The sequence below is a fragment of the Scyliorhinus canicula genome, chromosome 5, assembly GCF_902713615.1.
Source record: "Scyliorhinus canicula chromosome 5, sScyCan1.1, whole genome shotgun sequence".
Lineage (NCBI taxonomy): Eukaryota > Metazoa > Chordata > Chondrichthyes > Carcharhiniformes > Scyliorhinidae > Scyliorhinus > Scyliorhinus canicula.
The window spans coordinates 178,653,711-178,680,363 of record NC_052150.1 but is presented as its reverse complement, the minus strand read 5'-3'; the positions used below and the strand labels follow the sequence as shown (position 1 = coordinate 178,680,363).

The window sequence follows — 26,653 nt, the reverse complement described above, 5'->3', positions numbered from 1 at the left end:
TGCTCTCTCTTTCTTCCTTTGTCTCTTTTGGAATAAATGTGTCACAGAATGACAGAAAAATACAGTGCAGAAAAGGCCCTTCGGCCCATCAAGTCTGCACATCCACATCAAAAGCACCTGATCTGTCAATCCTAATCCCATTTCCCAAATTTTGGCCCATAGCCTTGAATGTTAAGATGTGACAAGTGCTCATCCACGCCCTTTTTAAAGGATGTGAGGCAAACAGTCTTTACCACCCTCCCAGGCAGTGCATTCCAGTTTGTCACCACCCTCTGGGTTAAAATATTGGCCGCGGTTCTCTGGTACGGCGCCAGAGTGCCGGCGCCAAAACACGAGTACTTTACTCCGGCGCCGGTTCCGAGACCCAATTCTCGGGACCTGGGGGGGGCCAGCATGGCGCTGGACCCGGCGCCGCGGGGTCCATGCATGCACAGTTGGACCGGCGCCAACTAGCGCATGTGCAGTGGCCTTCTTCCCCACGCTGGCCCCGACGCCAAATGGCGCAGGGATCCAGGAGCAGGCGCGAACAAAAGGAGGCCCCCAACAGAGAGGCCGGCTCGCCGATCGGTGAGCCCCGATTGCGGACCAGGTCACTACGGCGGCCCTCCCTGGGGTTGGACACCCTACCCCCCACAGGCCGCCCCCGGACCCATCAACCACGAGGTCCCGCTGGCCCAGAACAAGTTAGAACGGTGCTGGCCGAATTCAGATTTTTTCGGACAACCGCTTGGCCCATTTGGGCCAGAGAATCGCAGCACCGCCAGAGGATCACCGCTACGACCGTTTGCGGCGATTCTCCGTGCAGTCTGGCACCATGCGCACCCGCCCGATTTTTCACGGGTGGGAGAATGGCGTCCTGGCTTTGGGGCGGCGTGGCGCGATTCGCACGGCCCCCCACCGATTCTCCGGCCAGATGGGGGGTCGGAGAATCGCGCCCAATTTCCTCAAATCCCCCTGAACCTTCCGCCCCTCACCTTGAACTTGCGTCCTCTCGTAACTGACCCTTCAACTAAGGGGAACAGCTGTTCCCTATCCATCCTGTCCATGCCCCTCACCAGGTGTCACCTGGTTCAAGAATCTAACTCTGACAGAAACCTACTAGCGAACTGAGATCTCGTAATAATTGCAACACATTCTACACCTAATAGCATTCAAGGAACCAGCTAATCTAAATCAGCCACAGATTTTAAAATCCCCACTTCAAGGACAAGCTAAGGACATTTAAGTACATATTAATGTCTCATTTTTAATTGGACTCTAATTCCCTTTATCTTTGGGGTGGTGTGTGTGTGTATGTGTGTGTCTGTAGCATGGGATGTGGAGTGGGTGTGTGCACATGTGCATGTTAATGCGTGCATGTATGCACGTGTGTATTCAACCAAAGAGATTGACTGGAGGAGAATCAGTTCATCCCTTACCACCTGGTCGGAACACAGGTCACAATGAGGATCAGTCTTTGAATCCTTATATTACTTCATACTCTCAACCAAGGGAAGAGTGCGAAGAAACAACAACAACTTAAGGGATCATTTTTTTCAGTTTTGCATTCCTGGCACACACCTGTGCAGACTGAATGGCCTTCTGTCCTGTAGCATCGGATATCTGTCATGGAGAATAGTGAGCCTAGAAACAACATTATGGACAATGACCCCTTCAGTACTCTGAAACTTTGATGCTTTCTCTCAACCTCTGCCACCTGTAGCCTAAATATATACCTTTCCTCACAATGTGCCAAGCATGAGTGAGCTTCCCTGACTAACAAGTTTCCTTTCTTACTTCCTGTTCTGTTATAATTTCAAGTGTTAAACTTAAATTAAGATTTTGGGCACGATTCAGCGGTCTTCAAACAGAGTCTGCTGCAACGCCGAGAAGCACCCCACTATCCAATGGCACTTTGCCATTTTCTTTGGCCTCAGGGAGTTTCTCTCTGCCAAGACAGCTCTTGGAGTGATTTCCTGCTGGTGAGCTGAGGTCCCGTGCTGGGCGACCTCCACAGCCATTTTGATCGGCAGCCCTGATTTATCCCCCCTCTTTCAGGGTGACAGTCTGGAAGTGCCAGTACTACGCTGTCCTGTCCTTGATCACCCTGGAGTCTCTAATGGCATAGGAGACAACCCCCCCGCCCTCCCCGGGTGCCGTGGTCCATGTTTGTGTGGACCGGTACTAAACACCACTCTGGCGAGGTCTCCCAGGTGCGGTAGTTGAGTCCCAGATGTTGTGTTCTGTGACCTTGCCATTGCAATGATACACACAGAACTGCCGGCGACTTAACTAGAATGGTGCTTTATTGATGAACACGTGGAAGGATAACACACAGAATACTATACAGACTAGGCTACTACTTGAGTTCCGTGAAATCTCCTGGAACTACCTTATGTGCAATTGTCCTGTTGTGTGCCTTACTACCAACTAGCGAGTGCCCACATCACGTGACCGATGTCCGATGCCACCAGCTGGTTGGAGGTTGCATTGCTGACTCTATACAATACTATTCACAGGCACCACACCAGGCACCGGGTGAATCCAGCTTCCAGGTATTTAAATGAGCCGTTAGCCCAGCGAGGTCGCCCAGTGCGGAGCCTGATTTGGGGTGCGCCTGCACTTTGCCCGATGTCCCAGGCTCCCAGCCGGGTGTAATAGGGCTGCTGCATCACGCCCTTTAATTTTGTATGAGGAGTTGCGTCTGAACATTGGAACATGGGAAGAAAAATGTTCGAAGTTCACGATTTAGTCCTTTTATGCATCTCTTACATGATCAATTTTCTTTGCAAGTGGAAAAAGATGGGACAGGTGAGAAATGAATATTGTCGCTAAAAAAATGTGAATTTTTTTTGAGGATTATAAAGTAAATGTTACAGAGCTTTTTGTTTTATTATGGAAAGTTTAAACAAACGATGATATCGTTGTGGGAAATTTAAGTCAACAATGGTGTTTTGTGAATGTGCATAACCGGCATAATATTCATTTAAAAAGGTTTCCCACAGGAATTTTCACACAGGGAAATAATGGGCATGTTGCCCACCCATTTAAACGCTGTGAAAATGCTAAAGAAAATCAGATAGGGTACTACTGCCCAAGGCCAATTTCACCTGAATGACTAAGATAAATAACTGAAATCAGCAACAGATTCAATACAATTATGACAATGTCATGAAGCATTAACAACAATATGTGAAGATCAACAGAAATCAAGGACCTAATCAATCACTTCTGAAAAGGTGGCCCACAAATCAGACACTGGCACGGGTCCACATGAGTTCGGACCTTCCAACACCTGAACCTGAATCTATCCCGTGTGAAGGAAATAATAAAAGCAATAACTACGAATGCTGGAAATCTGAAATAGAAACAGGAAATGCTGGAAAGGCTCAGCGGGTCTGGCAGCATCTGTGGAGAGCGGAACAGAGTTCGGGTCCATGTGATGTTTCTTCAGAGCCATGTTAAGGCAATGTTGGATGCAAAGGTCCAGTAATTTAGCCAAACCTCGAACTGGATTCTAATAAGCAAACGCCCTCCCCGCCCCAAACAGAACTGCCCATAATTCAGCATAAATTCTCACTCAGAGAAATGATTAACTGAAAATTCATTTAATTGCCTATGGGATATGTCTAAAAAGCAGCCGGTCAAGAATTAATACTGAGTGATTCAAAATAAATGCAAACAATTTACCATCTGTATAGAAATAAATCTATGCTTTCCATTGGAGTTCCATATAAGTGGCTACGATTACAGAAACGGTTGCTCTGGATAAACACAGTCAACTCAAACTTGAATAACTGCAAAACAAAAGTAGGCCTTGACACTATTCTGTGTGACAATATCACGCAAAGTGCTTACTGTGGTTGTACGAAAACCCTTTTGTCTCCTGTTAACTTTCAAAGCTTCCTGAGCTGTCTTTTATAAACTGCTGTCCCAGAGTTAAAGGGCGGGATTCTCCCAGCCCTGTGCCAGGTCGGAGAATCCCCGCAACTGCACCATGGCGCCCCGATGCCGGCACACGATTCTCTGCGGAGCGTTTGGCGCGGCACCGGTCGCGGGCTGCTGAGGGCAGCACGGTAGCATTGTGGATAGCACAAATGCTTCACAGCTCCAGGGTCCCAGGTTCGATTCCGGCTTGGGTCACTGTCTGTGCGGAGTCTGCACATCCTCCCCGTGTGTGCGTGGGTTTCCTCCGGGTGCTCCGGTTTCCTCCCACAGTCCAAAGATGTGCGGGTTAGGTGGATTGGCCATGATAAATTGCCCTCAGTGTCCAAAATTGCCCTTAGTGTTGGGTGGGGTTACTGGTTATGGGGATAGGGTGGAGGTGTTGACGTTGGGTAGGGTGCTCTTTCCAAGAGCCGGTGCAGACTCGATGGGCCGAATGGCCTCCTTCTGCACTGTAAATTCTATGATTCTATGATTCTACGCGGCCGGGCCCGCCGATTCTCCGGCCCGGTTGGGCCGAGCGCCTGCTCTAGAAGGGCAGAGTCCCGCCGGCTGCAACCAGGTGTGGGAAACTCTGCGCGTAGGGTCGGGGGGTGGCCTGTGGGGGGGGGAAGGAGCCTCCAACCCCAGGGGAGGGCCTCTAATGGGGCCTGGTCCACGATCGGGGCCCATCGATTGGCGGGACGGCCTCTGTGGCTGGGGGCCTCCTTTCCTATGCGCCGGCCCCTGTAGCCCTGCGCCATGTTGCGTCGACACGTTGAAGGAGGTCACTGCGCATGTGCATGTTGGCGTCAGCACCACTGCACATGTCCTCGTTGGCACAGACGCAACTGCGCATGCAGGAATCCCACGGCACACTGTTCGCGCCGGAATCTGCAGCTGAAGCGGCGCGAACTGCACCAGCTCCGTGCTGGTCCCCTGGAGGGGCCAGAATTAGACATGGGAGCGACCCATTCATGCCGTTGTAAAACACGACGACGTTTACGATGGTGTGGACACTCTGCCGCGGGATCGGAGAATCCCGCCCAATGTTCCTGACATTTAGCAGCCCAGCTGGTTCAAAGGCTGGTTTAGCACAGGAAAAATCGCTGGCTTTTGAAGCAGATCAAGGCAGGCCAGCAGCACAGTTCAATTCCCGTACCAGCCTCCCCAAACAGGCGCTGGAATGTGGCGACTAGGGGCTTTTCACAGTAACTTCATTTGAAGCCTACTTGTGACAATAAGCGATTTTCATTTTCATTTCAACTGGAGGTGTTAATCCATTTAAAAGTTAAAATATAATTCAAATAAAAGAAAATACAAAGTACGCTCCTGCTGTGCCACAATTAAGTAAGAATGTAGGTGTTACAAAGCCTCTTCTATACAAATGAATAGGTGCGTCACTTGTTTTATGCTGGAGGATTTTTAGCTGCTGCAACACTGGCTGAGGTCAATTTACACCAACAGTAACTACAGTGGGTATTTTAGTTCCTAATGCAGTTATGAAAATAAAAAATACTTTACTAAATTGCACAGGGCAGAATGGAAGAATTTGCGAAAAAGCAATAAAATGTTGAGAGAGCGAAGAGTGACAGATAGTAATCAATGCTCACCACTGAGTCTATGAGTCATAAAGTATTGTTTGCCTAAAAATCCTTGAATGAGGAACATACACACATAGAAAATAGGAGCAGGGGGAGGCCATTCAGTCCTTCAAGCCTGCTCCACCATTCATTTTGATCATGGCTGATCATCCAACTCAGAAACGAGGAAGAGGGTACACCCACAACAAAGCAGCCTCGAAGATGAGGAAAAATTAATTTCAAAGACCCATGGCAAGGCAGGTAGACCACCTTCAAGTGGTGGCTATTGGCATCGTGAGGCCCCTCCATAACCCATGAGGAAGAGCAACCCTGCTGGGAGTTGACCAGGATTTACCTGTTAAATTCCCCGTGTGGCAGCGGACTTTTCCAATGTTGGTAAACTGCCAATGGGGGGGGGGGGGGGGGGGGGGGGGTGTGTGGAAGTGACCCTTAGTCTGGCAGATCAGTATTTCACTAAGCCGCTTGATGGGCAGCTGAACCAATAAGGATCCCACCATTGTTAATATACAATGGTTGCAGGAAGGTGTCAGCTTCCCTTCACTATTTCCCCAGTCCTCTTCGCTCCCAGTTTATCTCCAAATGATGAATTTCAGCCATCAGCAGTTCCAACTTTCAGAACATTTTCTCTACCACAAGGGTTTTTGAGACATTCATTTATCTAGAAAGGCCTGGGCACCATCCAGGCTCAGGCTGATGGATTGGATTTTGCCAGGCATCATATTCCCTTCCCCCCACCCCCCAACCCCTGATTGAAAAGTCAGTTGCCAGCCCACCAATCCCACAACCAGCTTCCCCGTAGCGGTATTACGCTTGGAGTAACCTTAGTAGTTTCAGAGTGAGATTTTCACCCCTGTCTGGGAGCAAGTTCAGCCCTAGAGAGCTGATTGACTGGCAGCTCTCTAGCCCCAGCAGTGCCAGAATTGCGTGGTGGCCACTGTTGGGAATATCGGCAAACCCTCAGGGAGAAAAGCTTTGGCGGCAAAACTTAAAGTTAAGTCTGGTGTTTTGGATGGGCCTGGCTGGCAGACCCCAGTCAGGGGGTTGTGAGACAGGAGGGTGGGTTAAAGGGAGGGGTTGCGATCTTGTCGGGCACCTCTTTGGCCACAGGGGATACCCCAAAAGTGCTACCACCCCTTCCTGCCCGACAGCAGCCTGCACAATCAAAATGCCACACTTCCCAATTGTCAGACGCAGAATGAGTCCCTTAAGGAGTCATTAATTGATCAGTGGTAGCAACATTGTGGCGTAGTTGTGGTGCTACTGCACTTGTAATCCAGAGGGACAAGCTCTGCGAACATGGGTTGGAACCCCACCATGGCAGTTGGTGACATTTAAATTCAATTAATAACTCTGGAATTATAGAGCGAGCCTCAGTAATGATGACCATGAAACTATGATTGATTGTTGTAAAACTGCATTTGGTTCACAAATGTTTTTCAGGAAATCTGTTGTCTTTACCTAGTTTGGCCTACATGTGATTCCGGACCCACATCAATGTGGCTTAACTGTTCTCTGAATTAACCTTGGAAACCACTCAGTTCAAGGAAAATTATGGATAGGCAACAAATGTTGACATTGCCAATGATGCCCACATGGCATGAAAGAATGCAAAAAAAGGTATTTCTCTCCATCCACATCCTCTCTAACCCTTCCATCCTTACTTTCTTTCATATCCAGCCCAGAATAAATTCTCCCAATTCAATTATTTTCAACGGTACTTTCAAAATCCTAATTGTCTATCGTTTGGCCCTTTATTTACCAAGGTATTTTTGCAGATAGCTATTCCCTCAACCATACCCTTACCTGTGTTGGAACCAACCATTCTATGGACACGTGCTGGTAGGATTAGAATAGCGGTTTTAATATACTTACAACAGAGCCAGCCTGTTGCCGTTGAACTTTCGGTGAACTGGCTGGCTGACTCTGTGGCACGGATCTTTATACAGCAGTTCCAGGGGGCGGAGCCAAGGGAGGAGCCCAGTACAAACTCGCGAGTACTCCCAGAGCTACTCCCCCTGGTGGTCAGGTAGTGCAACTGCACTTACAATATTGATACATGTATCTACTTGGAACAGAGTGACATTGGTAACTATAATGCCGTGTGAATCTCATTCACCACAACCTGCACCTATAATTCCCTCACCTTCATGAAAACCAGTACACCTGGCTATTTCCTCTGGTCTGGCTCTCAACTCCACTGCCTTAACTTCAAGGAAAGGAGATCCTGAAAGGATCTGAATGACAACTTGTTTAGCCACTTACCATCAGTTCCTGCAGGACTACATAAAACACTCTTGGGTCCTCCTCTCAGCTGTTAAAAGACTATTCTAGAATTGTCTTGGAATGTAACAATAACCCTTGGCACATTTTCTCTCCTGCAAGCCACCCTCTCTGTTCCTTCTCTGTCACCTCCCTCCTCACCTCCAACAATTCTTTTTTTTAAATTTTTTTTTTAAACTTTAGAGTACCCAATTATTTTTTCTCCCAATTAAGGGGCAATTTAACTTGGCCAATCCACCTAGTCTGCACATCTTTTGGGTTGTGGGGGTGAAACAGACATGAGGAGAATGTGCAAACTCCACACGGACAGTGACCCAGGGCCGGGATTCGAACCCGGGTCCTCAGTGCCACAGTCCCGGCGCTAATCACTGCGCCACCGTACTGCCTTTCCTCCAACAATTCTGACTGGAAGCCTGTGTCCAGTGGGGTCCCGCAGGGATCATTGTTGTGGCCCATGATGTCTATGGTTTATATAAATTATTTGGACATGAATCTAGGGGGGGTTGATCAGTAATTTTCCAGATGATATGAAAATTGTTGGGGTGGTAAATAGTGAGGAGGATAACCTTCGATTGCAGGAGGATATAGACAGGCTGGTCAGATGGGCTGATCAGTGGCAAATGGAATTCAATCCAGATAAGTGTGAGGTGATCCACTTGAACAGGACAATCAAAGCAAGGGATAGCACTGTAGTTTCACAGCGCCAGGGTCCCAGGTTCAATTCCCTCCTGGGTTACTGTCTGTGCGGAGTCTGCACATTCTCCCCATGTCTGCTTGGGTTTATTACGGGTGCTCCGGTTTCTTCCCACAGTCCAAAGACGTGCAGGTTAGGTGGATCGGCCATGCTAAATTGCCTTTAGTGTCGACAAAGGTTAGGAGGGGTTATTGGGTTACGAGGATAGAGTGGAAGTGAGGGCCTAAGTGGGTCGGTGCAGGCTCGATGGGCTGAATAGCCTCCTTCTGCACTGTGTGATGTATGTTTTATGAATACATGATAATTGGCAGGACCCTGGGAAGCGCCAAGGATCACAGCGATCTTGGAGTGCATGTGTACCGGTCCCTTAAGGTAGCAAGGCAGGTGATTACTTGCCTTTTTTTAGCCGAGGCATAGAGGTTAAGAGTAGGGAGGTTATGCTGGAACTGTATAAAATATTACATCGGCCACAGCTAGACTATTGTGTGCAATTCTGGAATCCACATTATTGGAGGGGGGGTGATAGCATTGGAAAGAGTGCAGAGGAGATTTACCAGGAGGTGGCCTGTGCTGGAGAGTTTTAGTTATGAAGAGAGATTGGATTGACTTGGATTGTTTTCTTTGGAGCAGAGTACACTGAGGGGGGATATGACTGAAATGTATCAAATTATGAGGGGCATAGATCGGGTCGACAGAAATAAACCTTTCCTCTTGGTGGAGGGATCAATGACCAGGGACCATAGATTTAAGGTAAGGGGCAGGAGGTTCAGAGGGGTTTTGAGGAAAAATAACTTACCAAGAGAGTGGTGGGAGTCTGGAACTCACCGCCTGAATGGGTGGTGGAGGCAGAGACCCTCATAACATTTAAGAAGTATTTAGATGTGAACTTGAGATCTCAGGTTATACAAGACTATGGGCCTGTGGTAAACCACTGTTCCACTTGTATTAGGTGATGTAAGGTAGGACCTGTACTACAGTTTCGCTGGTAGCCCCTGCCTGCTGGTTCCGCCCAGTAGGAGGAGCGTGTCCTCTATTCAGCAGCCATTTCTGCTGTGGCCAGCAGAAGCAGCCCCGACAACGCTGCCCGGCCCGCACTGCCATTTGCAAGGCTTGCGGCAAAAAGGGGCACTTTGCCGCGGTGTGCCAGACCCATGCAGTCGCCGCTATCGCCCCCTCCCCCCTGACCTACACACAATGGCCGCCGCCATCCTCATCCCGGACCACGCGCGGCCAGTGGGCGCCGCCATCTTCCCCGCCTCAGTCCACGTGCGGCCCATGGGCACCGCCATCTTGTCCAGCCCCCGCAACGTGCGGCCCATGGGCACCGACATCTTGTCCAGCTCCCGCAATGTGCGGCCCATGTGCGCCGCCATTTTGTTCCCCGCAGGATCTTCAGGCATGGCCATCCTGTCTTCCCCACAGGGCATGGACGCCGACAGCATTCCACAACCTGGGCCCCCCACGCTCTCAATCTTCTGACGCCAGCGATGACCAACCGCAGCTCGCCTCTGTGACGATCGACCAGTCTCGTCCGCACAACCTGGCCACCGCTTCGACCAGTGTGAGAATCAACAGTCACATGACCTCTTGTCTGCTGGACTCCGGGAGCACCGAAAGCATGATCCACCCGGATACGGTAAGGCGCTGCTCCCTCACGGTCCACCCCGTCAACCAAAGAATCTCCCTGGCCTCCGGATCCCATTCCGTCCTGATCTGTGTGCGGCCTCGCGACCCCAAAGGTCGACCCACCCTCCCTCTTTGCCAATCTAACTCCGGATTGCAAACCCGTTGCCACCAGGAGCAGACGGTACAGCACCCAGGTCAAGACCTTCACCAGGTCCGAGGTCCAGCGGCTGCTTCGGGAAGGCACCATCGAGGCTAGAAACATCCCCTGGAGAGCCCAAGTGGTAGTCGTTAAAACTGGGGAGAAACACAGAATGGTCGTGGACTACAGCCCAGACCATTAATCGGTACACGCAGCTCGACGCGTACCCCCTCCCACGCATATCTGATATGGTCAATTAGATTGCGCAGCACCGGATCTTCTCAACGGTAGACATCAAATCTGCCTACCACCAGCTCTCCATTCATAAATCGGACCGTCCATACACTGCTTTCGAGGCGGACGGTCATCTCTATCACTTCCTCAGGGTTCCCTTCGGCGTCACTAACGGGGTCTCAGTCTTCCAAAGGGAGATGGACCAAATGGTCGACCGGTACGGTTTGTGGGTCACCTTCCCATACCTGGACAATGTCACCATCTGTGGCCACGATCAGCAGACCACGATGCCAACCTTGCCAAAGTCCTCCAAACCGCCACTCTCCTCAACCTCACCTACAACAAGGAGAAGTGCGTGTTCAGCACAACCCGCTTGGCCATCCTCGGCTATGTGGTCCAGAACGGAGTTCTGGGGCCCGATCCCAACTGCATGCGTCCCCTCATGGAGCTTCCCCTCCCCCACTGCCCCAAGGCCTTCAAACACTGCCTGGGGTTCTTCTCCTCCTACGCCCAGTGGGTCCCAAACTATGCGGACAAGGCCCGCCCACTCATTCAATCCATCCACTTTACCTTTACGGCCGAGGCACAACAGTCCTTCGACCATATCAGAGCTGATATAGCCAAGGCCGGGATGCACGCAGTAGACGAGACACTGCCCTTCCAAGTAGAAAGCGACACATCAGACGTCGCACTTGCCGCCACCCTCAATCCGGCAAACAGACCCGTGGCATTCTTTTCCTGCACCCTTCATGCCTCAGAAATTCATCACTCGTCCGTCGAAAAAGAGGCCCAAGCTATCGTTGAAGCTGTGCAGCATTGGAGGCATTACCTGGCCGGCAGGAGATTCACTCTCCTCACTAACCAACGGTCGGTAGCCTTCATGTTTAACAACACGCAAGATCAAAAACGATAAAATGTTACGGTGGAGAATCGAGCTCTCCACCTATAATTACGAGATTTTGTATCGCCCCGGTAAGCTCAACGAGCCCCCAGACGCCCTACCCCGAGGTGCATGTGCCAGCGCACAAGTAGACCGACTCCGGGCCCTACACCACATCCTTTGTCACCCGGGGATCACACGATTGTACCATCTTGTCAAGGCTCGCAATCTGCTCTACTCCGTCGAGGAAGTACGGACAGTCACCAGGTCTGTGTGGAGTGCAAGCCGCACTTTTACCGGCCGGACCGAGTGCGCCTCAGCGTGGAGTTCAAAGGGCCCCTCCCCTCCACCAACCGAAACATATATATTCTCAGTGTGATCGATGACTACTCCAGATTCCCCTTCGCCATCCCATGCCCCGACATGACGTCTGCCTCCTTCATCAAAGCCCTAAACACAATCTTCGCTCTGTTCGGTTTCCCCGCCAACATCCACAGTGACAGGGGATCCTCATTCATGAGTGATGAGCTGCATCAGTTTCTGCTCAGCAAAGGTATTGCCTCCAGCAGGACGACCAGCTATAATCCCCGAGGAAACGGACAGGTAGAGAGGGAGAACATGACAGTATGGAGGGCCGTCCAACTGGCCCTACGGTCCAGGAACCTCCCAGCCTCTCGCTGGCAGGAGGTCCTCCCTGATGCACTACACTCCATCTGGTCACTACTGTGCACCGCCACAAATAACACACCCCATGAACGTCTCTTTGCCTTCCCCAGGAAGTCCACATCCGGGGTGTCACTCCCCACTTGGCTCGCAGCTCCTGGACCGGTCCTGCTCCGGAGGCACGTCCGACTCCACAAGGAGGACCCATTGGTGGATAGGGTGCACTTGCTCCATGCCAACCCCCAATATACCAATGTGGCGTACCTCAACGGCCGCCAAGATACTGTCTCCCTCAGGGTCCTGGCACCAGCAGGTTCCACCCATACAAACTTCTCCGGCCCGGCGCCACACTCCCTTCCCCTGGCGCTCCCAACATTAAGCCCACCAGGTCCATCCCTCCTTCCCCTGCCCACGCCAGAGGATGAAGAGGATTTCGACACACTCCAGGTGTCATCCAACATCAGGCCAGCATCGACATCGCCAGCATCGACATCACCGCCACCGCTACGTCGCTCCTAGCGGAACATCAAGGCACCAGACCGGTTGAATCTCTAACTGGCACCGGACTTTCAAAGGACATTTTTTTCTTTTCCCTGATAAAACACTGTACATAAATTCACTACTGTATATAGTTCTCTACCACACCCGCCTGACTCATTTTTAACAGGGGGTGAATGTGGTAAACCACTGTTACACCTGTATTAGGTGATGTAAGGTAGGACCTGTACTACTGGTTCGCCGGTAGCCCCTACCTGCTGGCTCGGCCCAGTAGGAGGAGCGTGACCTCTATTCAGCAGCTATTTAGGGCAGCACGACAGCATTATGCATAGCACAATAGCTTCACAGTTCCAGGGTCCAAGGTTCGATTCCGGCTTGGGTCACTGTCTGTGTGGAGTCTGCACATCCTCCCTGTGTGTACGTGGGTTTCGTCCAGGTGCTCCGGTTTCCTCCCACAGTCCAAAGAGGTGCAGGTTAGGTGGATTGGCCATGATAAATTGCCCGTAGTGTCTAAAATTGCCCTTAGTGTTGGGTGGGGTTACTGGTTTATGGGATAGGGTGGAGGTGTTGACCTTGGGTATGGTGCTCTTTCCAAGTGCCGGTGCAGACTCAATGGGCCGAATGGCCTCCTTCTGCACTGTAAATTCTATGAATTTCGCCAGCTGCTGTGGGAGGCCACACATCTTACTGCAATAAAGCCACAGTTGTATCCAACCTTAGTCTTTGTACAATTGATCGTGCATCAGGGCCAAGTGCTGGAAAACTGAATTACTGGAATGTAATTCTGGAATGCCCAAAGGGCCTTTCTGTGCTGTATGACCCTATGACTCTGTCACAAATGTGATGAACTCATTTTTTATATTCGTTCATGCAATGTGGGCATCGCAGGCTGTGCAAGCATTTATTGCCCATCCCTAACTGCTCTTGAGGGGATATTTAAGAGTCAACCACATTGCTGTGGGTCTGGATGTAGGCCAGACCAGGTAAGGATGACAGATTTCCTTCCCTAAAGGGCAGAAGCGAACCAGATGGGTTTTTATGACAATCGACAATGGTTTCATGGTCATCATGAGAATTTTAATTCCAGAGTTTTATTGAATTCAAATTTCACCATCTGCAGTGGCGGGATTTGAACCTGGGCCCACACAGCATTAGTCTGAGTCTCTGGTTTACTAGTCCAGTGACAATACCACAACGCCACTGCCTCCCATTGCTGCTCATTGACTCTGTTCATCCCAGAAATGTGCAGTCCAACCTGGATGACAGTGGAGAGGTACAGGATGAAGTTGGTATAGTTGAACGGAGGGAGTGACAGAGTGGTAATATCACTGGACTAGTATTCCAGAGACCCAGGTACATGGTTTGGGGGCAAAGACTCAAATACCATAAAATCTGGTCGGGTGCTCTTTTGGAGGGTCGGTACTGACTCGATGGTTCAAATGGCCTCATTCTGCACTTTAGGGATTCTATGATTCTACATTTTTATCTATTCAGTCGTAGCCAGCGTATTACCTGTAATGACTATTCTTCTTCCTTCTGCATTATTATCTTTGGTGTCCCTCAAGTATCTATCATGCACCCCCTGAGAGACATCATCCAAAGACATAATATCAGTTACCACATGTACTCTGTTGACATCCAGCTCTACTTCAGCACCAACTCTTTCGACTCTCCAATGTCTCTAGATTGTCAGATTGCTTTTCCGACATCCAGTACTGAGTGAATGGCCATTCACCTCACTATCTATAGACTCTACCCCTCTTTGCCTGACACCTTTCTGCTGCTGAATTGGAATGTTCAAAACCTTGGTGACATCGAGATGGGTTTACAAACAAATAGCCATGCCATAACTATAGTCATCTGTTTCCATTTCTGTTACATTGTCTGTCTGTATCCCTGTCTCAGCTCAGCCACGGCCATCCTCTCCCATACATTAGTTATCTCGAGACTTGACTATGCCAAAACACTCTTGGCTAGCTTCCCAATTTATATCCACTGTAAACTCGTGGTCATTCAAACTCTGATGCTCATGCCCTAACATTAGAACACAAAAAATAGAAGCAGGAATGGATCATTTGGACCCCTGACCCTGCTGTGCCATTCAATACGATTCTGCCTCCACTCCACTCCCCTGCCTACTTCCCACATCCCTTAGTTCCCTGCAGGACCATTGTTAGCCTATATTGGCTCCCAGCTCAGCAATGCATAGACTTCAGCATTCATGTCCTTGTTTTCAAATCCCTCCATGGTCTTGTTCCTCCCTATCTCTGTAATCTCTATCCCCAGACTCAGCCCCACACCCGTCGCAAGATATAAGACGGAAAGACATAGGAGCTGAATTAGGCCACTCGGCCCATCGAGTCTGCTCCGCCATTCAATCATGGCTGATATTTTTCTCATCCCCATTCTCCTGCCTACTCCCCATAAACCCCTGATCCCCTTATTAATCAAGAACCTATCTATCTCTGTCTTAAAGACACTCAGTGATTTGGCCTCCACAGCCTTCTGCGGCTAAGAGCTCCACAGATTGACCACACTCTGGCTGAAGAAATTCCTCCTCATCTCTGTTTTAAAGGATCGTCCCTTTAATCTGAGATTGTGCCCTCTGGTTCTAGTTTTTCTTACTAGTGGAAACATCCTGTCCACGTCCACTCTATCCGGACTTGCAGTATCCTGTAAGTTTCAATAGGATCCCCCTCTCATCCTTCTGAACTCCAACGAGTACAGATCCAAAGTCCTCAACCGTTCCTCATATGACGAGCTCTTTATTCCAGGGATCATTCTTGTGAACTCCTCTTGACCCTTTCCAAAGCCAGCACATCCTTCCTTAGATACGGGGCCCAATCTGTGTTCCTCCAGTTCTGGCTGCTTCATCATTTCTGATTTTAATCATTTCACCATTGGAGGCTTTAAATTCTAGAATTCTCTACCTAACCCTCTCTGCATCTCTACCTCTCTTGCTTCCTTTAAGACATTCCTTAAAATCTACCAAGCCTTTAGCCACCTTTCCTCCCTCTATGATTCTATACGTGGCTCATAGAACCACAGAATCCCTACAGTGCAGAAGGAGGCCAATCGGCCCATCGACTCTGCACCAATCCGCTGAAAGAACACCCCACCTAGGCCCACTCCTATCCCTGTAACCCCACCTAACCAACACAGCTTTGAACACTAAGGGGCAATTTTAGCATGGCAAATTCTCCCAACCTGAACACCTTTGGACTGTGGGAGGAAACTGGAGTACCCAGAGGAAATCTGCGCAGAAACAGGAATAACATGCAAATTCCACACAGTCACCCAGGCCGGAATTGGGGCGAGGTCCCTGGCAGCAGTGCTAACCACTGTGCCACCGTTCCGCCCTAATGTTCAGCTTTGTATTTTAGTGTTCCTTGAAGAGCCTTAGAACATTTTACTATGTTAAAGGCACACATTAAATATAAGTCATTCTTGTTGTAACAGCATTCTAAAAGTAATTAAACCTTCCTTCAGGAATGACAAAGCCTTGTGGGTTACAAGGTCACTCCATCTATTATGTGTCTTGTATATAATTCAACATTTCATATCTTAACCTATTTAAAAATATACAATGATCTCATCGTGTGGAAATATAATTATCACAATAAAACCTTGGGTTACAGATGAGAAACAATAATAGACAGGAGCGTTTGCAGAGTAAGAAGTTCATACCTCAAGTACAAGCCAAAGCTGATCTCCATTCTTTGCATCCTTCTTGTAGTACATTCCATAGAACTTGACCACATTTTCATGATCAGAGAGAGCTTGAAGGATGTTATACTCAGCCTCGATTTCTTCATCAATGTCCTAACATCAAAAGTATACAAAATTAGTGTAAAACTGGAAATCTTCAGTGTCGGGTGTGCCAATTACAATAATATTTTCCAGCGTCTGATTTCATTTTGCATTTGTCTGATACATCCAATTGTTGTGGCAGTTTTGCATATTCAAAGTGATAGTGCACTATATATAAAAGATTCATAGTCGTGCATTCAATCTGTGGCATTTAACACCCACTACATTTCTTGAACCACTGTATTTGCCTGTTGAAATAACTGACTGAGGAATGATTTTGTGGTTGTTAGAGCTACACAGTACCGGCTTTATATTCATATTCTTCATGTGTAAACCTCGATGGTAGATTTTTTTAATGTCATAGACTACTTTTGTCCACAGTTAAGGCCATTAACAAAATTGTTCTCCTCCTGGTCCTGCTCTTGACCTTCCTCCTGCATGCCTCCTCAGCTATTCTTTAACTACCCAAGACTCTGCAGTTTTTCTACTTCAACTCTTTCTTAGCTCTGAGCTCACTTATCTTGTGAGTAAATGCAACATTTATTCCCATTCCCAATTGCTGACCCCAAACTTCCTTCTTGTAAGTCCCTTGCTTGCCAACATTATTAACACATTTCCATCATCTGGCACCATCACAAATGCTCTTACCTTCCCCTCTTCAGAAATGATCTTCAGTTTTACTTTCTCTTCAATCCAGTGACACAGTGGTCACTAGTTTCCATCTGCACCAGAAAATTGAGGATTCAAGCCCCATGTCAAATCTTTGAGCTCAAGAAGGGTGATTCTTTCTTCACCTTGAACCTTCCCTCTCATTACTGACTCACAGTTGTTGACTCACAGCTGCACTTTCACCTCTCCTATCTTTCCCTGATTAACATCTTACAAACTTTGTCTCACCCCCAGAGACTGTTCTGTTTACACTACATATGATATCTTATGCTACCCTGATCAGGGCTTATTGTCGCTGCTCTTCATCCTTCTTGACCTCTCCATTACTTTTAGACTGTTGACCTTTCCATCCTTGTCCAACATGTCTTTTTGGCATCCATGGTTCCGCGGCTGGGTTCAAAGTGCAAAGGAGCAGCAGAGCAAATTTGTCCTCAATATGATACAAGAAACCCACAAAAAAGCAAAGGCAGGGTGAAAATTTAAAAGGTCATCACCCACCCTGTACAATGTTATTTTGCATAATGACTTCCCCGTGGCCTGGGTCTGAACAATTACAGGCCCAGCCAAAGGCTAAGTCATCCTTTTGAGAGTTGGAAAACATGATTTAATTAGAGGAGCATCGAGTATGGGAGAGACAGAATCGGTGAAGGTTTGCACCTCCAATCATATGTTTCCACTCTCCTGCTCCTGTAGCTCCTTAAGAGAAGAACCTATGATTGGTGGTGCAGCAAGAGTGGAAGGGAGGGAATCTGTGATTGGAGGGTGAGCAACAGCACAGGAGAGACAAGAAAATTGAAAGCAAAAAACAAAAACCTGTTGCCATGGTCCCATAGGCTGCTTCCCCTTTGAGAGCTGACTGGTGATGATTTAACCTGAGGGTCACCACAGCTGAGGCGAGAGGCAAGATTGAGAAGGTGGGGCCTTCATGAATAACCTCCGCTGGTACAGGAATTGAATCCATGCTGTTGGCGTTGCTCCGCATCACAAATCAGGAGTACAGCCAACTGAGATGCCAGAATTCCAGCCCTGCTGTCTCTTGTTCCACTCATACCCGACCCAACAAAAACATAATGGGCGGGATTTACCGACCACCTCGCCAGGTGTTTTTCGGCAGGGGTGATGGCTCACCAGCGAGACCTACCAGTCCCGTCGTTGTCAACCATTGACTGCACCCCTTGTTGCCAGGAAACCCATGTACTTGCATGGGTCAGAGTTTCTCGCCGGTGGGAACAGCTGGTAAGTCTCACTCAACATCACCTCCAAGGGACGGCATGGTGGCACAGTAGTTAGCACTGCTGCCTCACAGCTCCAGCGACCCAGGTTCAATTCTGGCCTCGGGTGACTGTGTGGAGTTTGTACTTTATCCCAGTGTCTGCGTAGGTTTCCTCTGGGTGCTCCGGTTTACTCCCATATGTGCAGGTTAGGTGGATTGGCCGTGCTAAAATGCCCTTAGTGTCCAAAAGGTTGGGTGGGGTTACGGGATAGGGTAGAGATGTGGGTTTAGGTAGGGTGCTCTTTCCAAAGGCCAGTGCAGACTCGATGGGCCAAATGGCCTCCTTCTGCACTGTAAATTCCAAGAATCTATGAATAACAGCTGCTGTTCCAAGTTTTCTTCATGATTTATATGCCGTTTCTCACATATCACTTGGCAGCAAAAATTAGCCTTCACCTGTACAGCAACAGCACCCACCTGTACCTCTCCATCTGTTTCCTTGACTCCAATATGTTGCTACACTCTAAACTGATTGGTTCACATAGTTCAGAAAGTCAGTTCCGGTCTTATGGAAATCCACAAATACAAAGTTGCATTTGGCATCCTGGTACTCCAGTGCCAAATATGTAGTGCACAACGGCACTGGGAAAATGCCAGGCGACAAAGGTGAAGCATCCTGAGTCTTATGTAGCTTCCAGCAAATGCAACTGAGCCACATTGTGGCCGGAATTCTTCAAAACGGCGGCTAAGTGTTGAGCTGGCGCAAACACCGGAGTGTTTTACACCGGCATCAATGGGCCTCTTGGCCCAGCGATTCCGTGGCCCACAGGGGACCAGCACGACGCCGGAGTGCTCCACGCAGCTCTGGCCATGGATCCGCGCATGTGCACGGCATCCGCTTCCGCCATGGCGCACCCACACAGCGGGCCGGCGCGGAAGAAGGTAAGCCCCCCAAGATCGCGCATTTCCGGTGGCCCCCGATCACAGGCCTGACTGTCGTGGAGGCCTCTCCCAGAGACTGATCCCCTTACCAGGAAGGTCACCGCAGCCGCGACACCGAGTGGAACCATACGTGAACTACACCGGCGGGAACTCGGCCGGTTGACTGCGGAGAATCGCCGCGGTGGCCTCTTTAAATGGCCCCCGACTGACACCGGGTCGACCGCGCGTGCCCGACTGGCGGTGATTCCCCGGTCGCCGGAGATTCGTGTCCCAGCGCAGGACCCGATCGTGGGTCTGATGCCCCATTCTCCGTCCTGCACCGAGCATGATTTTGGCGCAGAGGCACGGGCAATCCCGGCCTGTGGGCTTGATTGATAGTGTTAGTGTAATTTTTTGCACACTTGGGAATGTTCAGTAAGTGCTGTCTAATTTCAGAATCACATTTTTTTTTAGTTCATTGGATGTGAGCGTCGCTGGCTGGGCTAGCATTTATTGCCCATCCCTGAAGACAGTCAGTCAACCACAGTGCTGTGGGTTATGGAATCACCTGAAGGCCAGACAAGGTAAGGATGGCAGATTTGTTTCCCGAAAGAACATTGGGGCTTTTACGGCAATCAACAATGGTTTCATGATCAGCATTAGACAATTAACTCCAGAATTCTATTGAATTCAAATTTCACCATTTGCCATGGTGGGATTCGAACCCAGGTCATCTGAATTAGTTCTCCAGTGATAATACCGCTACACCACCACTTTCCCATCTAATGTTGGATACTATAATAATAGGCGATATTCTCCTATTTGCTGCCGCCACTGTCGTCACTGTGCCACCCTGTTCTGCCCGCTGCCTTTGAGATGATGCAGTTTCAGGAGAGGAGGAATAGGAAGAACTGGAGGTCACTATCATCCAGCTCTTTTGGTCAGCTATCCTATTAGTACCACCCCCACACCCCCGTTCTTTCACCATAAACTGCAATCATTTCCCTCTCAATTATTTCCTTTTGAAAGTTACAACTGAATTTGCTTCTACCACCCTTGCAGGCAATAGATTCTAAACCACAACAATGGTGTCAATAAAGGCCTGGATTTTGCAGTTAAAATGACAACTGTCAACATTTGCCATAAATACAAATTGAAACTGACAGCAAATTTTGGGAACTCTACATGCGCAGCTAAATGTGAATATCCAGAAGGTGTTGTCAGTGACTCCCTCCTCCTCCAAATTTTAGGCTTCACTTTTCAGAAATCATTTAAATTAATATCACTTTAAAACCACTGGCAAATGTTACACCTTGTTGAATGGGATGTAACTGAGTTTTTGAATGCCTCACTAGTTCATAATTACAGTTAAACAACCACTCTGGCCTTGGAACCTAAGATATAGAGATATATAATATTACTCCAAATGTTTCTATTATAATAAAAATGCTGTAAATTTTTAATTAAAAAACAAATGCGATGTTTCAGCTTCCACCTTAATCCCATTTTCATTTCCCAAATATTCGCCTGGATTGTCCGTTCTGGAGGCTAGGTTCCAGGAAACGAAGGAACTTCAATAGTTTGCTTTCCTCCCTGCTCCCCTCAACGGCCATGGTGTCCGGGCCTTGCTTGTAAATACTTGTACCAAATCACACCCGCGTGACTCTTAATGTTGAATGGTTGCGAGGGTGGAGTATAATGGGGGAATGGAGAATCCAGCTTTCAGCACGTTAATCAGATTTGGCCGAGGGAGCCTCATCACTTATTTGCCCAACCGAGGTGAGTTTCTCTGCGATGGTAGATGGTGTGGGAGACAGCAGTGCCGCAAGCTCTAGGTCATCGTCTGTAAAGAAGTCCGGTGTGTCCTGGTCCTACTCATGGCCCGGCGCAGGGCGCACGCAGCCCATGTCATGTTCCGCTCTGGGTGACTCCGTCCACTGTGTGGCCGTCCTCTGTGCGTCAACGTCCACTGTCCCCGCCTTGTCCCCGTCACTGTCGTGGCTCATGGCCCTACCTTTGGGCAATGCACAGCCATCACTATCGTCACTGTCCGTCCTTTGGCCCTCAGTATTGTCTCTGTCCATCCTCTGTGCGTCCCTCTTCAGAGTCCCGGAATGAGAGGATGGCCCTCCTGGCCGACCTCATGCCACCCTCTGGCGTGCGTCCCTGGGTGCAGTTGAGGTTGCAGATGGTCGGCTGTGTTTTGGCCGAGACGACCCTGGACGTTCGGCGGCTGGCCCTGGGGAACACAATGATATCAGATTCATTAGACACGGGTTGGGTGTACGGTGATGGTGGGGACAGAGTGTGAGGGGAGAGGGGATGGGGGGGTGCAGTGGCCAGAGTGTTAGGGGGGAGGGGATCGGGCATACAGTGGCCAGGGTGTGAGGGGGGTGGGGATCAGGGGTGCAGTGAGAAGAGTGTGAGGGGGAGGGGATCTGGGGTACAGTGGCCAGGGTGTGAGGGGGGAGGGGATCGGGGGTGCAGTGGCCAGAGTGGGGGAGGACATGCAGGGTCGTCTCACTTGCTGTCTTGTCCTGTTTGGGGGGGCGGGGGGGGGGGGTGATAGAGCATCACAATTAGGCAGGGATCATCAGGGCGTTCAGATATAGGCTACATTAATGCTGGGTGGGGGGACAGTTGGAGCCACACCATGGCATCTCTCCAGGGGGTCGCGGTGCTCATGTGGGTCGAGTGCAACATTGTTCACCCCCCTCCCCTCCCCCTCGCTCCCCTCCCCCTTGTGCCCGGTTGGGGGGGGGGGTGGGGTTTGATGAGGGACATGGCGGGGGGTTGGTTGTGAACCGGGGGCACCCTCGTGGCACTTACCCTGGCAGCGGTGCCAACCTCACGCCAGCCGCACCTCACTGTGCTGGACGGCTGGTGATGCCCACGTCTTGGGCAGGGGATGGCCCTTCGTAGTTCCACCTCATCGAGGAGGGTGTCCATGTCCGTGTCCCGGAACCTCAGGGCAGCTCTTCGGGGCTCAGCCATCTCTCCTCCTTCGTCTCCTCCTGGGATCTTCCGTGCGCCGATCGAGCCCTTTAAGACGCTGCGCGGCGTCATTCGGGCGTCGCGCGCTGATGGTGCTGCTTTCATGCCACGCCCCCACCCCCCGTGTTCCTCGAGGCCCCGCTCCTAGCCCAATTCCGGGGCCTGAATCGATCGCGATCGGCGCCGTTTCACGCCATCGTGAAACTCAACGGTGTTCACGACGGTGCGGGGACTCTGTCGTAGGATCGGAGAATCCCGCCCGCTGTGACATTATGTGAACCACTAGATGGAATTAGATTTAGAACTATATAAAGCACTGTATCACAGGCTTCTGGGAAAAGGCTGGAGAAGTTTGGAGAGGGCTGGCGAGAGTGCAGAGGAGAGGTCTAGAGGGTGTAGAGTACAAATATAGAGTGTAGAGACTAGTGTTAGTAGAATGTAGATTACTAGATTATTGTTTACTATAGGAGTAAGTGGTCGAGTTTTAATAAGTAGTGTAAATAAAAGTTAGCTTTGTTAATGAACTTACCTTCTGTAGTCTTTGTTAACACTCCGGCATCCATCCTGATAGCAGAATCATAAATAACACTACATGGTACCAGGGGAGTGTTCCTAAAAAGTAAGCAGTGAGTTTATAAAGTGAGTTTAGCTTTGAAGAAGAAAAGAAGATCTCGGAGACAGCACCAAGCTACTGATCGTAAGATGGAATGCCTGAAAATGCCAGAACAATTCAGTATGACCAGTAAACTAAGTCTAAACTTGAAAAATTTCAGACAGCAATTTGAAGTTTTTTATCTGCCTCCACGTTAGAATTAGCTCCTGATCATCGAAAAATCACACTCCTCTTCAATTTGGCTGGACCGCAGGCATTCAAATTGTTTAATTCCTTTGAATTCACAGACAGTGAGGAAGAAAAAATTTGAACGGGTCATGGACAAATTTGATGTTCATTGCAAAGAGCACGTGAATGAAACAAACAAGCACAATATGTTTAGAAAATGGCTGCAGTTAAAAGGAGAATCGATAGATTTGTTTATAACTGATTTAAGACTGAGAGCGCAGTTCTGTAATTTTTCCTCCATTGCGGATTCAATTTTATGGGATCAAATAGTGTTTGGTATATATGACGAACGATTGCGAGAAAGACCAATTTTGCCGTTAGAAGAAGCCATTGAACTTTGCAAGGCCAGTGAGCAAGCTACAAACGAATATGCAGAGTTCAGGGCTAAAGATAAAGGCGCGAACTCGGGGTACTTGGCTGAAGCCATTAACTCTGTGGCGCAGTTCAGGAGGCAGCGTACCACTGATGGTGGCCATTTAGAAAGTGACATCACCAGCGTGATGATGTGCACGCCCACTGTAGAAAAAATTGTCCTGCGAAAGGTAAAAAATGCTCGCGATACAGCAAGTTCAAGTATTTTGCCTCACAATGCTGTTTTACTTCAGCGATACCGGCAAACAACTCTAAAAAAAATTGTTGCATCGATGTATAAAGGTGCAGAGTATACAAACTGAAGGACACAAAGAAGAAATGTCAACTTCAAATAATAGAACAGTATTTCAACTCTCCGATTTAATTAAAGATTTGGCTGTAACACTTGATATAAATAACCCTGATGTTCCATTCAAGCTGGATACGGATGCACATGCAAATTTAATCACAGAGGCAGATCTAAAACAAGTGAACAAGATCCCAATAATTAAAAAATCAAACTGTAGGTTGACAGACTACAACGGGAACGCAATAGTGACAAAAGGTTCCTGCTGCCTCACGGTACAGAATAGTGACATCTGTATGCCATTGGAACTTGAAATTGTGGATGACACAAATTCATCACTAATTGGAGTAGATGCATGCATAAAATTTAATCTGATACAAAGAAAACACACAGCCAGGAATTTTAATGGCTCACTCGATGATAGAATTGAGGAAATATTGGGCAACTTCAAGCATGCCTTTAGTGGATACAACATTAAACTCAAAAATGATGCTGGGCCAATGATTGTATGCGCCCAGAAGAGTGCCCATGCTATTAAGAGACCGTCTCAAGGATGAGTTTGATAGAATGCAACAATGCATATTGAAGGTGACTGAGCCGACAGACTGAGTAAGCTCTACGATGTGTGCGCGTAAACCAAATGGGGACTTAAAAGTATGTATTGACCCGAAAGATTTATACGATAACATAAGGAGAGAACACTATCCGAAACCTAAAAGAGAAGAGATAACAGCAGAAATGGCGCATGCCAAGTATTTCACAAAATTGGTCGATTCCAAGGGATTCTGGCAACAACGTCTGGATAGTAGAAGCAGAAAATTGTGTACCTTTAACACTCCTTTTGGTCGCTATTGTTTCAACTGATTACCCTAATATCAGCTTTCGAGATCTTCCGCCATGCGTTGGAAACTATCATTGAACGAATACCAGGTGTTCGTGTGTATGCAGATGATGTGATCATATGGTCCAACACTCCGGAAGAACACTGTGAAAGGCTTCTAAAAGTCCTCACAAGAGTTAATCCCTATGGTTTAAAGCTGAGCAGAGAAAAGTGCCAATTTGGCATCCAGAAACTAACATTTCTTGGAGATGTCATATCAAAAGAAGGTGTACGACCAGATCATGGTAAGATTCATGTCATTAGTCAGATGCCAATACCGATGGATAAGAAGGCAATTCTACAGATGCTGGGTGTGGTTAATGTTTTGGGCAAGTTTATACCCAATCCGTCCAGCAGAACAACAGCTTTAAGAAACCTGATTAAAAAGAAGGCTGAATTTCTGTGGACACCTCAGGATGCAGCTGAGTGGTTCCACGAAGGAAACAAAAATATCAACGGATGCCAGTCAGAATGGCATTGGTGCAGTTTTGTTACAGAAAGCAGAAAATAATCTATGGAAACCAGTTGTGTATGCATCTCGTGCTATGACTCTGACGGAGCAGAGATATGCACAGATAGAGAAAGAATGCCCAGGACTGTTAATGGGCATAAACAAGTTTCATTACTATGTATATGGCCTACCGCACTTCATTGTGGAAACAGATAATTGTTCTCTGGTCAACATAAGGAAGGAAGATCCCAATGACATGTCACTGAGACTTCAGTGTATGATGATGAAACTACGTACCATACAACTTCACGTTCGCCTTTACCCGGGCAAAGAACTAGTTGTAGCAGATGTATTGTCAAGAGCTACGAGCTACAATGATGAGAAAGCATCAGAAGTAGTATTCAATGTGGAAGCACATGCCACATTTGTCACAGACATGTTACCTGTGTCTGATGCAAAGCTAAGTTTAATATAGGATGAAACTGAAAAAGAAATGTGAATGTGAACTCTCACTGATGAACCAATCAGGGATCAAATAGTTTGTGGAATTAACAGAAATTTAGTCTGCAAGTAATTACTGTGAGAGAAAGATCTATGTTATAAACAGCTATTAGTTTCTGCATGTTAACCAGGCAATCAGAAACGAGAAGCAGAGATTTTAGGCGGGAAGCAAAAGTATTTGCAGTACAGAGGGTGCGAATGTACGGCTCCAACTAGGGGCTGGTTTAGCACAAGGCTAAAGAGCTGGCTTTTAAAGCAGACCAAGGCAGGCCAGCAGCACGGTTCAATTCCTGTACCAGCCTCCCCGAACAGCTGCTGGAATGTGGCAACTAGGGGCTTTTCACAGTAACTTCATTTGAAGCTGACTTGTGACAATAAGCGATTTTCCTTTTTTCAACTACAGAGGGCAGCGCCCTCAGAACAGAACAGCTTGTTTTGCATGTGGTAAAAGGTGCAACAAATGTGGGAAATGGAATCACTTTGCTCGATTCTGCAGATCAATATCACAGCTGCCCTCCTCTGCTATCAGCAACTTGACAGCTGGTCGATGCTCCACGAATAGGATCGTCTGTAAGGTGAATGTACTGGAGTTCAGCTAAAGCAGCGAAGCTACAGAGCCTCCAACAATGGTCTATTGTGAGAGTGTTGACACCATCACAGGAAAGAGTGTGATCTTCACCACCCTCAACATAATTTGCAGTCATGCACGACTGAAGGTAAAGATTGATACTGGAGCAAAGCGTCCAGCTGAATGTTATGGGGACTAAACCCATATCAAGCACAAAACCCTAGCATCCAGGCAAACCTCATGGCTTCAGGTGGACAAACTATCCATTAAGCACAGCGCAGTTTCAAGTTTCATACAGTTGAACAGAATATTAGGCCAATGTTAGGTCTAATGGTGGCTGCAGTAAAGAAAGATGGCACAGCCAGGGTATGCATTAACACAGTGCACTTGAACAAGACACAGTTTGGACCTCATCACCCTATAAAGCAGTGGAACAGGTGATAGTCGACATGCCAAATGCGAAGGCGCCCGGCATCCTCGATGTGAAATGTCAGTTCTGGCAGATCCCGCTAGATGAAGAATCCTCATAGCTAACCACATTCATGTCTCCGTTTACTTTGTATGCCCTATGGGATCTCCACTTGCAGTAGGGTCTTCGAGTAGTGAATGGAGCAACTCTTTGCAGG

The 26,653-nt window shown here is 48.4% G+C and overlaps 1 protein-coding gene across 13 annotated transcripts in view; it reads right to left on the bottom strand.

Moving 5' to 3' along the window:
- The window catches only part of myo3a (myosin IIIA), a 556,810-nt gene that overhangs the window by 507,568 nt on the left and 22,589 nt on the right, over positions 1-26,653 (bottom strand). For 11 of the 13 annotated variants that reach the window (XR_005460772.1, XM_038798143.1, XM_038798142.1 and 8 more), the window contains exon 3: positions 16,209-16,343. Coding sequence is in view for 12 of the 13 variants with exons in the window: in XM_038798143.1 (XP_038654071.1) it covers positions 16,209-16,343 (135 nt within the window). In the remaining variant the exon portion in view is untranslated. Of the gene's footprint in view, positions 1-16,208; positions 16,344-21,148; positions 21,322-22,657; positions 22,741-26,653 lie in introns of those variants that run through there. The other 2 variants (XM_038798153.1, XM_038798151.1) reach the window with 2 other exon arrangements.